Genomic DNA, 13,254 nt, shown 5'->3' with positions numbered 1-13,254 from the left:
ACAAGTTAACTTGTAATTCTTTATGTATAAGTATTCTTAGTAATATCACTCAATCGTCAAGGGATCAAAAAGATGTAGGTTGAAAATGTTTTATTCACCCAATAGCAATATCCCTTGGTTGCCAGCAAGTATTCAAAAGTATGAGGTGAGAACCTCCTAAAACAAAATCTTGTTCTTTTCAAACCAATAATACCATAAAGCACCCAATTCAGTGTCTTTTTTTATACTTTTCTGTTGATGATATTGGACACTTGGAAAGTGCTTGACAAAGCATAAAAGTAGTGTGAATCCACAATAACAGTACTTGTAGTGGCATTTCATACATTTGACTTTTTTAACATCTATGAATATGCAGCATTAAGTTATATTCCAGTGTGATAAGGCATTAAATTTCAACTTATTACAAATAAAAGTCCACAACCATATCATTAACACAATATTGTTGGCACTGGGCCTGAGTAGATATTATATTCAGGTACTTTAAACCAGTCTATTTCCTGAATATCATTGTACCATTGTCTGCATCATGTCATGTAGTCACATCCCCTGAGAACCACAGATGGCTGTGTGGGTAACTAAGGCTTTACTAAAAGCACTATCCAACTCCTTCACTGACAGCCAGTTAATGGTAACTTGTTATGTCCACTTTAGACTGGAGCAAATCTTTTTTGTTCTCAACCAGGCTCCCCTGTCCTTTTTACTTGGGTATACACTCACTGGTCAATATATATATAAAAGGTACACCACCCTGTTCATGAAAATGGATCACTCCTACAGACAGTGAGTCTTGTGGCTGAGGCTTGCTTTGTAATGCTGGCAGATTGGCATCGAGGCATTCAGTTACTATGTGATTGAATGGGCAACGAGTGACCTGAGCGTGGTATGATCGTCGGTGCCAGGCTCACCAGATCCAGTATCTCAAACTCCCACCCTCCAGAGCTTTTCACACACAAGTGTCTAGGGTTTACCGAGAATGGTGCCACAAACAAAAAAACATCCACTCAGCGGCAGTCCTGTGGGTGAAATCAGCTCGTTGATGAGATCGAAGGAGAATTACAAGAATCGTGCAAGCTAACAGGTGGGCCACAAACAGACAAATAACGCTGCAGTACAACAGTGGTGTGCAGAACGGCATCTCGGAACCCACAACTTGTTGATCCTTGTCACAGATGGACTAATGCAGCAGACACCATACCGGGTTCCACTCCTGTTAACTAAAAACAAGAAGCGGCTCCAGTGGGCATGTCATCACCAACAATGGACAATTGAGGACTGGAAAAACATTGCCTGGTCTGTTGAATCCCAGTTCCTGTTGCGTCAGAGTCAGGACTTGGTATAAACGAAATGAGTCCATGGACCCATCCTGCCTGGTACAAGCTGGTGTACTGGTGTGGGGAATGTTTTTCCTTGATACCAGTTGAGCAACAAACGTTTCCGACACATTGTAGAATCCATGCCCCGAAGAGTTCGGGTTGTTCTGGAGGCAAAGGGGGCTCTGAGCTGGTACTAGATGTGTACCTAATAAACTGTCCGGTGAGTGATGACTTCAAGGAACCTAGGCCTACCCTCTCAACATATAGGCACTGGAAGACCGGGACAGCAATGTGCCCGCACTGCGCAAAGAGCCCGGTCTGTTGGCTGAAGGCCATAGGCTAGCCCTTCCTCCTTGTCACCTTAGTGTTTATGTACTGTATTTCTTTGGAAGGCTGACATGGTCCTCCCAACAGTTATTTTGCTCCCGAGACAGGTTTTTCCAAGATGCTCACAAGATTCTTGCATGATCATATGTGCTACATGTCCTTTCCAGCAAATAAACTATCAGAGCAGATTAAACTGATTTAGGTTTCCTCTTACATCTTTCCTTTTCAGTTCCCTCTTATTGTGAGAAATTCTTGAATCTTTACAGCCATCCCCTTGTCAATCGACTCCTTGAGTGCTACACCAAACTGCACACCCAACAAATGTTCACTTTTTTCTGTTCTTCTGTTTCTTGTGGGGCTTGCGGTTTTGCTCACTGGCTGAACCGTTCCGTGTAGCAAGCAGGACCTGTCCATCATTACCAAATTGGAGGGTGTAGTCAGTGGCAGGCAAGGGTCTTCCTTGCTCATCCCGCAGGCGGGAAAAAACCTCCTGGTAAAGACCACTGAGCCGCTGCTTCATTTCCCGGACAGAGCGAAGGTTCTCTGCCTTTTGCTTCAACAGACGGGCCTTGTGGCGGCATAATCCTTCTACTCCCTCCTCGAGCTCAAACAGGACATCAAGCTTGCGTCGGCGGCAGTTCTGAGCGGCCATCTTGTTTTTGCCCCGCCTGCGAATGTCTCGGATCAGGTTGAGTTGGGCCTCACTGAGACAATGCTTGGTCAGAAGTTCGTTGAACTCCTCCACGGGCAGGTTGACAATGAGATCGTTGGAGAAGGGGATCTTCATGGCGAGAGCCCGGCGCTCATCACGGCCCCAAAGCTTATCGGAAATGTCATGCTCATAGGTTTTGCTGTAACGTGATTTTCCCTGCGTGGGAGAGGTGGCCCTTGGCTGGTTGTAGGTATGGTCGTGGCCCACTTGTTCCAGCCAAGGGAGGTTGTTGAAACGCCCAGGCTTCTGGTAGCTTGTGCTGCACATCTTACGGACTTCTGGGGAGTAGCCTCCCACGGCACCTTCCTCTCGCTTCACAATAACCTCCATGTCAGAGCTGTAGCCCACAGCCCCTTCGTCAGAAAACACAGAAGAGTCAGATGATGAAGAGGATGAAGAAGAGGAATAGGATGCCTCCGAGCTGCTAGGGGATGCAGGGCTGTGGCTGAAGTTCAGAGAAAGTCCAGAGTCAGAGTCTAACTCCTCAAGTTGGGAGGCCTGTGTTGGGTTGAAGCCTTCCTCCAGAGCCAGGTCCAGGAAACTAATCTCATCCAGCAAGGCATCATCCAATAGGGAGCCAAGTGGGCTAGGCAGGACTGGTTCCTCCAGAAAGAGGCTTGACTGAATGGAAGCCATGGGGTTGCCAACAGTGCCATGGGGTGCCAAAGGAAGAGTGGTATCTGTCAGGTCAGATGGGCCAAAGGTCAAGTTAAGGTCAAAGTCAGAGGACTGACTGAGCAGGGCTGGCTGGAGTGGGGCCAACAGGGGAACACTGCCCCCAAAGCTGGAGTTGAAGGGGTAACTATCCTGGCTGCTTCCGGGGAGGATTGCCTGATGAAGGCTGACATCCTGGTGAACGGGGTCCATCAAGCTGGAACTCTGAATAGATCCAGATTGCATTACATCTCTGCCAAGGTCCATATCCTTCCAAAATAGTACAAGAAGTTGGATTACATTTTATTTTGAATTACTTTCAGGGCAAGGGTATTTCAAAGTTTATACACTTTGACATTCTAAATAAATTATGATTTTGTGAAGGGGATAAAAATCAGAAACCACACAGGACTTACTTCTGGCTCCATGGTGGCGAGAATATCATGCCACTGCTGCTCCAAGTCCAGAGAGGGATCCTCGTGGGACAGCAGGGGGGACAGAAGAAGCTCTCGGACAGGGGTTGGGTCCTCTCCGCTGGCTTCCCTCTGATCAACGCCAACTGGGTCTGACAGCTTAAAACAGAAACAACATCACAATGGTCATCCAATGGTCAACAAACCTATCAATGGTCATCTCTTACCCTAGTACCATCAAATAAAACAACTGTACTGTACCTCTGTCTCCTCTCCAAAAGGGAAGGTGTCTTCCAAGAGCCGTAGGCATTCCTGGAAGGACATTGAGGACTGTGCTTCCAAGCTGGCAATCTGAGAAGAGAACAGGAGTGAGCAGAGAGCTACCTGGATGTTCTGGATGAAGACAATGGTTCCTTTCTTCTGAGCTGAACTGACACAGACGGTGGAAATTATTAGGCTTTTACAGAACATGTTATGGCAAGAGGGTAAAACTAAACAGTTGGAACAGCGTGGCTTTTATCTGAAACATTTTGTAGTGTGGTATCAAATGTTAATTTCATTTCACTATACTGTATTTATCCTTAGGTCAAGGAAACTCATGCTCTAGCTATACACCACTGAGGAGTGCAAATGCCTTTTAATGATATGTGGCCGCCCCTGTTCCCAAAATTAGGTATAGTGGATTAGCAAGAGTTTCAGGTCTCTTCTAACCCATAGGAGTGCAAGAGATTGGGGTTAGAAACTGCAGGTTTCTGGGTTATGTTCTTATTTTACACACGTGGGAAGACTGCTTCCTATCTCCACCTCATCTACCCCAAACACTCCATCCCGCTTCACGACGCACAGCCAGGATAGAAAACCCATATTTGGTTTCAAGCAACCGGAGCATTACTCTTTCCCAAAGTGCACCATGTCTTACATTTCAACATGTGTGTTTTATAACATAATTGAACCAGGATGTCTAAGAACAAGTCCAAGGGTACAGGTATGTATGACATATGGACATTTTATAAGCCTCAGGACTGAGTCCCACCTGATCAGATAAATCCTGTGCAAGTTCTCCATTTGCATGGTCGTAAGAGCGTCCACCATCACTCCAGATTTCTCTCCAGGTGTCCCCCACCAGCTCCTCCTCCTCCTCAGGCCTCTGATGGTGTCCAAGATCAGAGTGATCCCGCCAAAGCATATCTGTATCCTGTGAACACATGATAATAATTGAAATGTTAGGTGTAGCGATGTTATCTACACCTCCTTATTAAGCATATTAACTATGAAAATCAATCATCCATACAATGCCCTATGTATCCTTGTATGTTTTATTTAAGTTCTCGCTGTACTATTTTGCCCTACCAAGCAAAAAGGCAGTAACTGCTCATTTGGTCCAAAATGAGTTAGTCATTTTTGCTACATTAAATACATGCTTAATCATGTGGACAAGTATCCTGCCTCTTGTGTTTTGGAGAAAATGGGGGTCATATTAGCAGTAACTGCATAAGGTTACTGTGAAACCAAGGTAAGTAAAAGCCATTTTTTCCTTAGTTCCACACTATGAGCAATTACTTCCTTTTTGCTCGGTAGGGCAGTATTGTTAGATAGGACACTGGCCAGGAACAAAAAGAGAAAGGGGATTGCAGCCACCTTGCATTTAATCTACTGTTTATTTTTTCCATACAGGCCCATACATTAGTAGACATAGCATACAAACAGTGAGATGGCTATGAATAGACTTAACCTTTTCCTTAAGTTGGAGCTTAGTGATACCAACTGTTCCAGTCATGTCCCTAAACCAGTTCTAAATTTGCAGCTGATCCTCTCGCCCTCCACCGAAAGGGACTATTGGAGTTTGGGATGTTGCCATTTGTGATGCCCCGATTCTAACCTTACAGTACAGCGACCTGAGTGAAACGAACTAACTGACTGTCTTTGGCCTCTCTTTGGCTGTTTACACTGACTGTTTGATCTTGTGACCCCTTGAACAGTATTTGACAACATGTTTGAGGTCTGACCAGGGGTTGGAACCAAAATTATATACTACACATTAGGAATATTTTGGTAACGGAAAATAACATTTAACCGGCTCTCAAGGTTAGAAAATAACAGTTCTGTTCCGGAAGAATATAGATCACTTTTGTTCCTGGTTCTGTTTCCCTTCCTCAAAATTGTTTTGTCTGCTTTTCTGTTCTGTTCCCTGAACCGGTTCCAACCTCTGCCTCTGACCATTCCCTGAGGCCTGTGGTCCTGCTACTCTGCAATCACTCTTATGGGTTTGGGTCAATGTGTACCTGAATATGACTGGAAGGGATTGCACAGCATGTTTTCCTTAGGCATAAGCACAACATGAGAATTATTAGGTAAGTGGGGGTGAGGCCAAAGAAGGCAGCTCTGGACAGATTTGGGCATTGGATGGGGTCCAGAGGGCTCTGGGTATAGGGCTATACATATACATGTGCCTGTCTGAAGAGGTGATATACTACTAGCCTCAGCTAGTAAACAAGCATTGTGAAATCAAAGGTATGAATGTGTGCTAGAATGATGCCACCTCGTGTTACATAGCAAACAAGCTGTGGTCACAGGGGCAATGTTCTGAGTGAAAGATACCTACAAAGCACTCTGAGTCCAAGTTTCCATGACAAACATCTGTAGTTACAGCCGAGCTGGTGAGTCAACACTGACGTTGTCAGTTTGCCACCTTCCACAATATTGACATGTCACAATGTTACTGCCCTGAGAGGCTCAGACAAATGAGCCTGGCAGCACTTCAGTGTTTCATTAAGCAAGTCAAGGTAATAGAGCAGAGATTAGTTGTAATAGAACTGAATAATAAGTCCAGGAAGTTAAGACAAATTATAAACTGAGTGGTTCGAGCCCTGAATGCTGATTGGCTGAAAGCTGTGGTATATCAGACCGTATACCACGGGTATGACTAAACATTTATTTTTACTGCTCTAATTACGTTGGTAACCAGTTTAATAGCAATAACACACCTTGGGGGTTTGTGATATTATTATTTAACCTTTAACTATGCAAGTCAGTTAAGAACAAATTCTTATTTACAATGACGGCCTAGGAACAGTGGGTGAACTGCCTTGTTCAGGGGCAGAACGACAGATTTTTACCTAGCTCCGGGATTCGATCTAGCAACCTTTCGGTTACTGGCCGAACGCTCTAACCACTAGGCTACATGCCGCCCCACTGATGGCCAATATACCACGGCTAAGGGCTGTGGCCTAAGAACAGCCCTTAGCCTTGGTATATTGGCCCTTAGCCGTGGTATATTAGCCATATACCACACCCCCTCCAGCCTTATTGCTTAATTATAGCTCATGGCCTGAGGAGAGGTCCTTGACCCTTCTTTGTACGAATGCACACAGAGCAGAGGAAGCTTTGTTGACCTTTCTCCTCAAACATAATACTGTAGGACTGGTGATGTCTGGCACTTTAGACATGTCCAGTCTAGCCCTGTAGCAATAACAACATCTATAAGGGGGGGGGAGATGTGGTGGCATGCCCCAGACAGTACCACAAATTGCTGCCATAATATGATGCAGCTGGAGTTTAAAAAAAAAATACAGCCCAGCTGTCTCTGTGCAGTTGCTGCTTCCTGGATGAGTTAGTCTGGGTGAAGGTCATTATCAGGGACGCTTCGTTCCTTGGAGGGAACTAAGATTACCAGTATGTCTGAATTGTTACATCACGATTGCAGCCCATAACTTGGCCTCAGATGGTCAGTTCAATGTCAGTTACTGGGATCTTGGTTGACCCAGAAAGCATAACCGTCGATGGAAGGAAGAGCATAACTAATGTTCCAAAAGAAAATATTTTTCAGCAGGAATACATCCATGGGGGGTTGGTGGGAAAACATGAGGCATGTACATTTTGAACTGAGTACCAGTTAGCAATGCCAAAAAAACATGCCCACCTGTCCAGAAATAGCCAAAAGGGCTACACGTCCAGTCTGAACTGCATACTTGGTCAACTGTGACATTGGCCAGGCCGAATACCACCACTTTCTCTGCCCTGAGAGTGGCAGCTGATTTGGGAGGCTAAAACTAAAGCCTCCGGTGTCTGTGGATGTCTGCAGTCATTGTGGCTGAGACTGGGTACGCAGTCAAATGGCCCAAAAGACCAGAAGCCAGGAGATAGCAATGACACGCAGAGGACTAAAACAAAATCAACCCCCATACTTTTCCCAAATCCAAAACAAGCTCATTATGGAGTGTTGATGAGTCCAGTGTAGGGTGCAAACTCAGGCATGTTGCCAAGCAGATATATATTTAGACCCTACAGTGACTGAAAACTCCATACACTCCCAAAGTGACTAATAGCGTACCTCAGTGCTAAATTAAAGTGATTTGGGAATTCCCCTTCAAAGTCTAAGTTAGAGCAGAAAAAAACCTGTCCCCCGTGTTTGCAATATTCAATAAATAAATACATGTTTTAACTGTAATATTTTAGGTATCTTCTGATACTTTTATTTCCATAAGAAATTCAAGTATTATTGTGATTGCACTTCTAAACATGATTGGTGTACAAATACAATTAGCCTACACAGAATGTGTACTTATGATGACTATGCCAGCCAGTTTATTCCTACACCAAATCAGCTGGGCTGCGATGGGCGTGGAAAGCTGTATGTATGGGGCAAATCTGAACAGCCAGTGGCTAAAGTGGGACATGTTTCCAGTCACACACCCCTCTCTGGTCTACTTTCCCCTGACACACAGCAGCCTGGGCCCAGCCAGCGCACCCCTCACAGTTAATGGAACATATCAACAAGCAGCTCTCCCTCATCTGTTGAAAAACAAGGGGAAGTCCAGCCAAGCTTTTAGCATGCTGCTGCGTTAACTCCCCGTGATTCTGTCATTCAATGCCCAAAACCGTTGCTCAATGAGTGTTTTGGGTGCCAAAACACAGGCTCGAACAAAAGTGAGCAAATGCTAAAACATAATGATGGGGTTGTGACTTGGGTTAATTGTCATTTCTGACAATTAAACAAATGTAACTGTTGCAATACTGTTGGATATCCACACTTATCAAAAATAGACTGGATACAACTGGATAAAAAAGATTTGTCTTGTTTAAGTTCAGCAAGTCTTCAGAGAATAAACATTGACTAATGACCTAAATCATTTGCCTCGTCATATTGGATATTATACTTCTGCTATTGAAATCTGAAGAGGTCAGCCCACCAAACACCATGCCTAATATACAATCCCCTGAACTTTTTTACTAGAATAAAACAAACGTTATAACATGAAAAATATTTCACTTTCAGGCCTTCCCACACTTTACGTCGGATTCAGTCTTTTACGATTATTAGATGTTACCAAATCAAAATCTTTATCAACCTGGTCAGATTGTATGATTTGCTTCAGTTTTGTCATCACATTCTGCGATTGGCTTGGGAGGTTACGTCAGCTGACGTAAGCTAGACCAACTGCAGCGGTGTATTTGATCAGCGCATGTGCCAGCCTCCTACGCTTATGCACTAGTGAAGTGAGTTCAGAAACACTGAAATTATGTATATTAATTGTTTTCACATACAACCTTTATACGTCAGAATCAAACATGCTTCCCAAAAATAACATGGTCACTGTGGTAAAACGTTTATTTTGATTTGCGATTTTGTGCATTTATCAAAATCCCATTAGGTAGCCTGATTTCTGATGTCATGTAACGATTATTAGAGAAATCGTTCTTCTTGCAAAGCATGTAAACGTTTAAATCAAACTATAATACTAATCTGACTATTCAATCATATTATTGTGTGCATACTCAGTGCCGGCTGTGTTCCTATTGGTCAGTCACTGGGATTGGCTTGTAACACCAGCCACACTACACGATAAAGGCTCAACACTTTGTCGGAGGCTACGACCACACATAGTGGTACTTAAAATCGGCAGACCTAGACCCTGTCACACAGCAACCGGATGTTCCGGTTTTCAGGGGAAATGGAAAGAGCCTGTGACGCGACTTCCTCTTTTGGATGTTAACAAGGCTACACTCCATCTTAACTCGTCCTCTACATTTACTAGATTGGTTGAACGGTGCAGAATGGAACCTCCCCCAACATTTTTTTCCCTTCTCGTCAAGACCAGTAGGTAGGGGATCTAATTTCAGGCATGTCTTTTACACCTGCTAAGTTATGTTTGATTTGATTTGCTAGTCACACTGAATAAGCCAAGACGTCTGACAATCGTTTACAACCTAAGAATTTGCGCACAACGTGGAAATTGTGGTGTAAGACGGCTAAAATCGTACAGTCTGAATGGGCCTTTAGGATTAGTTATCAGTCACTTATTCTGAAAAGTAACCTACACTTCATTCTTGACTTGCAATCTTAGATGCATTCCCTAATGCTGTAAATTAAGGGATTTGTAAATATCTTGCAATCTCTTAGTTATGCAGGTTTGAAATTAACAGCATGATACAGCAAATACAACCAGGAAGCTTTCACTTGCTTGAATCCAAGGAGGGTGGGAACCCCCACTCTGTTTACTGTAAGGCTGTTTTCATACAAGGGTGTTCTTCTCTCCCAGTTAAGCCTCCTTTTATAGAGTGATCTCAGCCTCCAGTAAATCCTGCCCTTGATCCCTAATGATATTTGACAGGCGTATGTATCACTTGCCTTCTGTAAATCAACAGTTTGATAGTTGCCTAATTGAACATACTTCTCCAGTGGCAGAGTCTTGGACTTGTTTGCAGTAATGTAGTTCACTATTGTATATCTAAGGATGGAATTCATTTGTTTAAGGCACTGCATTGTATTTGAACATTGAATAAGCTCTGACAGCCAATTATCTTGAACACCACTCTATGCTGCCACTGGTCTTACTGACAGAGTGTAGAAGAGTTCACCATAGTTTACCTCTTCATAGAGATCTTCATCCTCATCCTCCTCCTCATGGCTTCTTCTTACAAGTGGCGCCGTGGTGTCCAGACTGTCCTCTCTGATTGGCCCGTAACCCGACTCCTGCGACCCTGCCACCACGCTTGACCTCATGACCGACTCCACCTGGTCACCCGCATGATCCTCCAACCCACCTGCCCCTCCCTCCAGGGGGGCTGGCTGACCAGGAGCCCCCACCACCAGGACATCAGGCTCGCGCCGTACCAGCCAGGTTTCTAGCTCCGAGCTAGGCACCCGGAGGCGGTCCAGGGAGCGGACCCAGCCCAGGAGTCTCCGGGCTGTGAAGAAGCCGTCCAGGTCTACACTCTTGGGGTGGAGGTCCTGGCCATCCAGCTGGTTGTGGAGGTTGTGGAACTGAGTCTGGGTGAGGGCTGAGGTGGGGCCCAGGATCATCTCGTTCCAGGGGTTCAGGTAAGGGCCTACATCTACTCTGACGCCAACCAGACTGAGCAGGATGGCTACCTGGATCAAGCCCTCTGTGAAATATTTCTTTAGACACACCATGTCTTGTCTTCGGAGTTTACAGGGTGAGTGCAAGAAATGAGGGGAAAGGGAATGAAGACGTGGTGGGTGGCAAAATGCCAAGTGTAAGCCTCCGAAGACTTATTGTCTGATGATGGGTTATCTATAGCTTCTAGTCAATGTAATAAAGAGGGAAAATAAGGCTATTTAGGATACACCAAAATAGACATTATGGTGAAATAAAAAGTTGTGTATCCTCTCCTCTTCACTCTTCCAAATATCGTTAAATCCTATACAGACAAACACAACATGAAAAAAATAACGTTAGATAATACAATTAATTGACGAGTTATTTCAAAAGAATATCACATTGAAAAGATCATTCATAAAATAAAAAGTAGTGAATCCAACGTAATTTATGTAATAGCAGAGGCTGCTGAATTCAACACCATGCTATAATATCAGGGCCGCTTCCAGGCATAGATCAGGGTCGCTTAGGGCCTCCGGACGCTAGGGGGCCCACAACCCAAAAATAAAATATTTTTAGATTAGTAGTTAGTAGTTAGTAATCATGGCCGAATACCGACTGGGCACGTGGGCCCTGACCTCCATGGGGCCCCCAATGATTTTGTTAGTAATTCTCACTCAGATTCTATATTTATATGGCATAAGTCATTACAAAATGTGTAGAATTGCATGAATGTGCTTTAAAACAGCAGACATTTCTCCACCTCATAGCAAAATGTGTAGAATTGCAGGACATTTGCTGTAAAACAGATGTTTTTTTCTCTGCCCCATGGCAAAATGTGTAGAGTTGCAGGAAATAAACTTTAAAACTTTAATTTCTCTCTCCGCTGTCAAAAGGGGGGCCACTAAAATGTTTTGAGCGAGGTGGGGGGCCCCCCCAACAAAATCTCTCTTTGGGCACCCAAAAGGCTTAGTTCTGCCCTATATAAGATTATTGTACACTTAATAGTATGACACATTGGGAATTTTGAAACATTCTCCCTAAAGATGACAAACAGGGAAGTGTTCTTGTTATCAACAGATACCAGTGACTTCACTTCGACCTACTTCCTTCTATTCGTTCTAGAAGTTGTTTGGTAGATAGCGCCAGGGCGGATACTAGACAGACAGTGGTGAAGGTTACACCACATGATGTAATCACACTGTTACCCGGGAAATAACAAGCATATTCTGCCAATCAATGGGTCAATGAATAACTTGACAAGACATTTCCTCAGCATTACTTCGGCAACTGTAGACTGTTTGTTATGTATTATGCCATGTAAATAAACTAGTGACCAATGGTATTCTGCTATATGTTTTCAATAGGCAAGTCTATTGCAGTTACCCCTGCATGAAACATCATGTCATATGAGACAGTTCAACAAAAGATGGTTTAAATGACTGAACATGAATCTGCCTGACAGGATGAACTTGAGAATTTAACGTGTAGGCTACTTCATCAAAGGGCACTGAACGACCCCGCGAAATCATTAGAGGTTCATTTCAAAATATCTGGAATGATGTATGAACGTCAAGGATATAAAAACTATTGACAATATTTTTTCCCCCCATTCTTCAGAAATGTCCCACTTTGATTGGCAAATAGGGTCCAGCAACTGAATATCCCATGTAAAACTGTTCTTATTAACTGTGCCATAAACTCCACTTCATCTCAATTTAAAGTCTACAATGTGTATAACTCGTTTACATGTTTATTTACATTAATAACACCAACATTAGGCCTACATAAACGCCAAATAATACAAACGAGTGTAGGTAATGTCAGTGTCTTGTTTTGATTCTCTTACCGGACTATGGATACAAAAGTTGTCAACAATAGGCACATCAGTGGAAAAGCAGCAAACCCAATCCTTTTGGAAGATTTTCTATTCTGACTCTAAATCGGAGAGTGAAGACTTTTAACCCCTGCTCAGTTCACCACGCAGTTCGCTGTCCCTCCCTACATGACGTAAAGCCTACCGTTTCACTTTTCTTTTTTCTATAACTCTGCGGCGTCAAAAACCATGCCCCTCTATAGACTATACCGCCCAACCCTGCCAAATCAATGGCTAAACACAGCCACGCCGTGCGCAGGCTCCAAAGTAGAATATCATACTGTCTGTGCTGTCTGTCAATCCATCCCTATGTGCATTGCTGCCATCTGCCGTGCTAGAATGAACTAGAAAATAATGACATCCGCGCTGGGTAATCCAGACAAGCCTCGCAACATGGATTGAATCACATATTTTAGAATAAAGTAGGCTATCACTTGGAACAAGAGTAGTTCATGTATGACATGTACTAAACACATGCGATTAAATATACTACTGATAGGATGTATATGCATAATGTCCCATAATGCACTGCTTGGTCATATGAAGTAGGTGAACTCACCAAAAACCTAATCGGTGGTAATTTTGGAGTAACGCGTAAAAAGCACCGCTATAAGAAACT

General features: G+C 43.8%; 1 protein-coding gene across 1 annotated transcript; it reads right to left on the bottom strand.

Moving 5' to 3' along the window:
* Positions 1–75: 75 nt before the first annotated feature.
* Positions 76–13,113, bottom strand: LOC106600841 (endoplasmic reticulum membrane sensor NFE2L1). The gene is made up of 6 exons (XM_014192547.3): positions 12,609–13,113; positions 10,288–11,081; positions 4,453–4,614; positions 3,681–3,770; positions 3,423–3,578; positions 76–3,276 (listed from the first exon to the last, which is right to left on the bottom strand). The coding sequence occupies exons 2-6, from the start codon at positions 10,831–10,833 to the stop codon at positions 1,966–1,968; spliced, it is 2,265 nt and encodes a 754-aa protein (XP_014048022.1). The 5' UTR covers positions 10,834–11,081; positions 12,609–13,113; the 3' UTR covers positions 76–1,965.
* Between the last annotated feature and the right edge of the window lie 141 nt (positions 13,114–13,254).

This window comes from Salmo salar, chromosome 03 (genome assembly GCF_965601325.2).
Source record: "Salmo salar chromosome 03, fSalSal1, whole genome shotgun sequence".
In the NCBI taxonomy this organism is placed as follows: Eukaryota; Metazoa; Chordata; class Actinopteri; order Salmoniformes; family Salmonidae; genus Salmo; species Salmo salar.
This window is presented reverse-complemented; position numbering and strand designations above follow the sequence as displayed.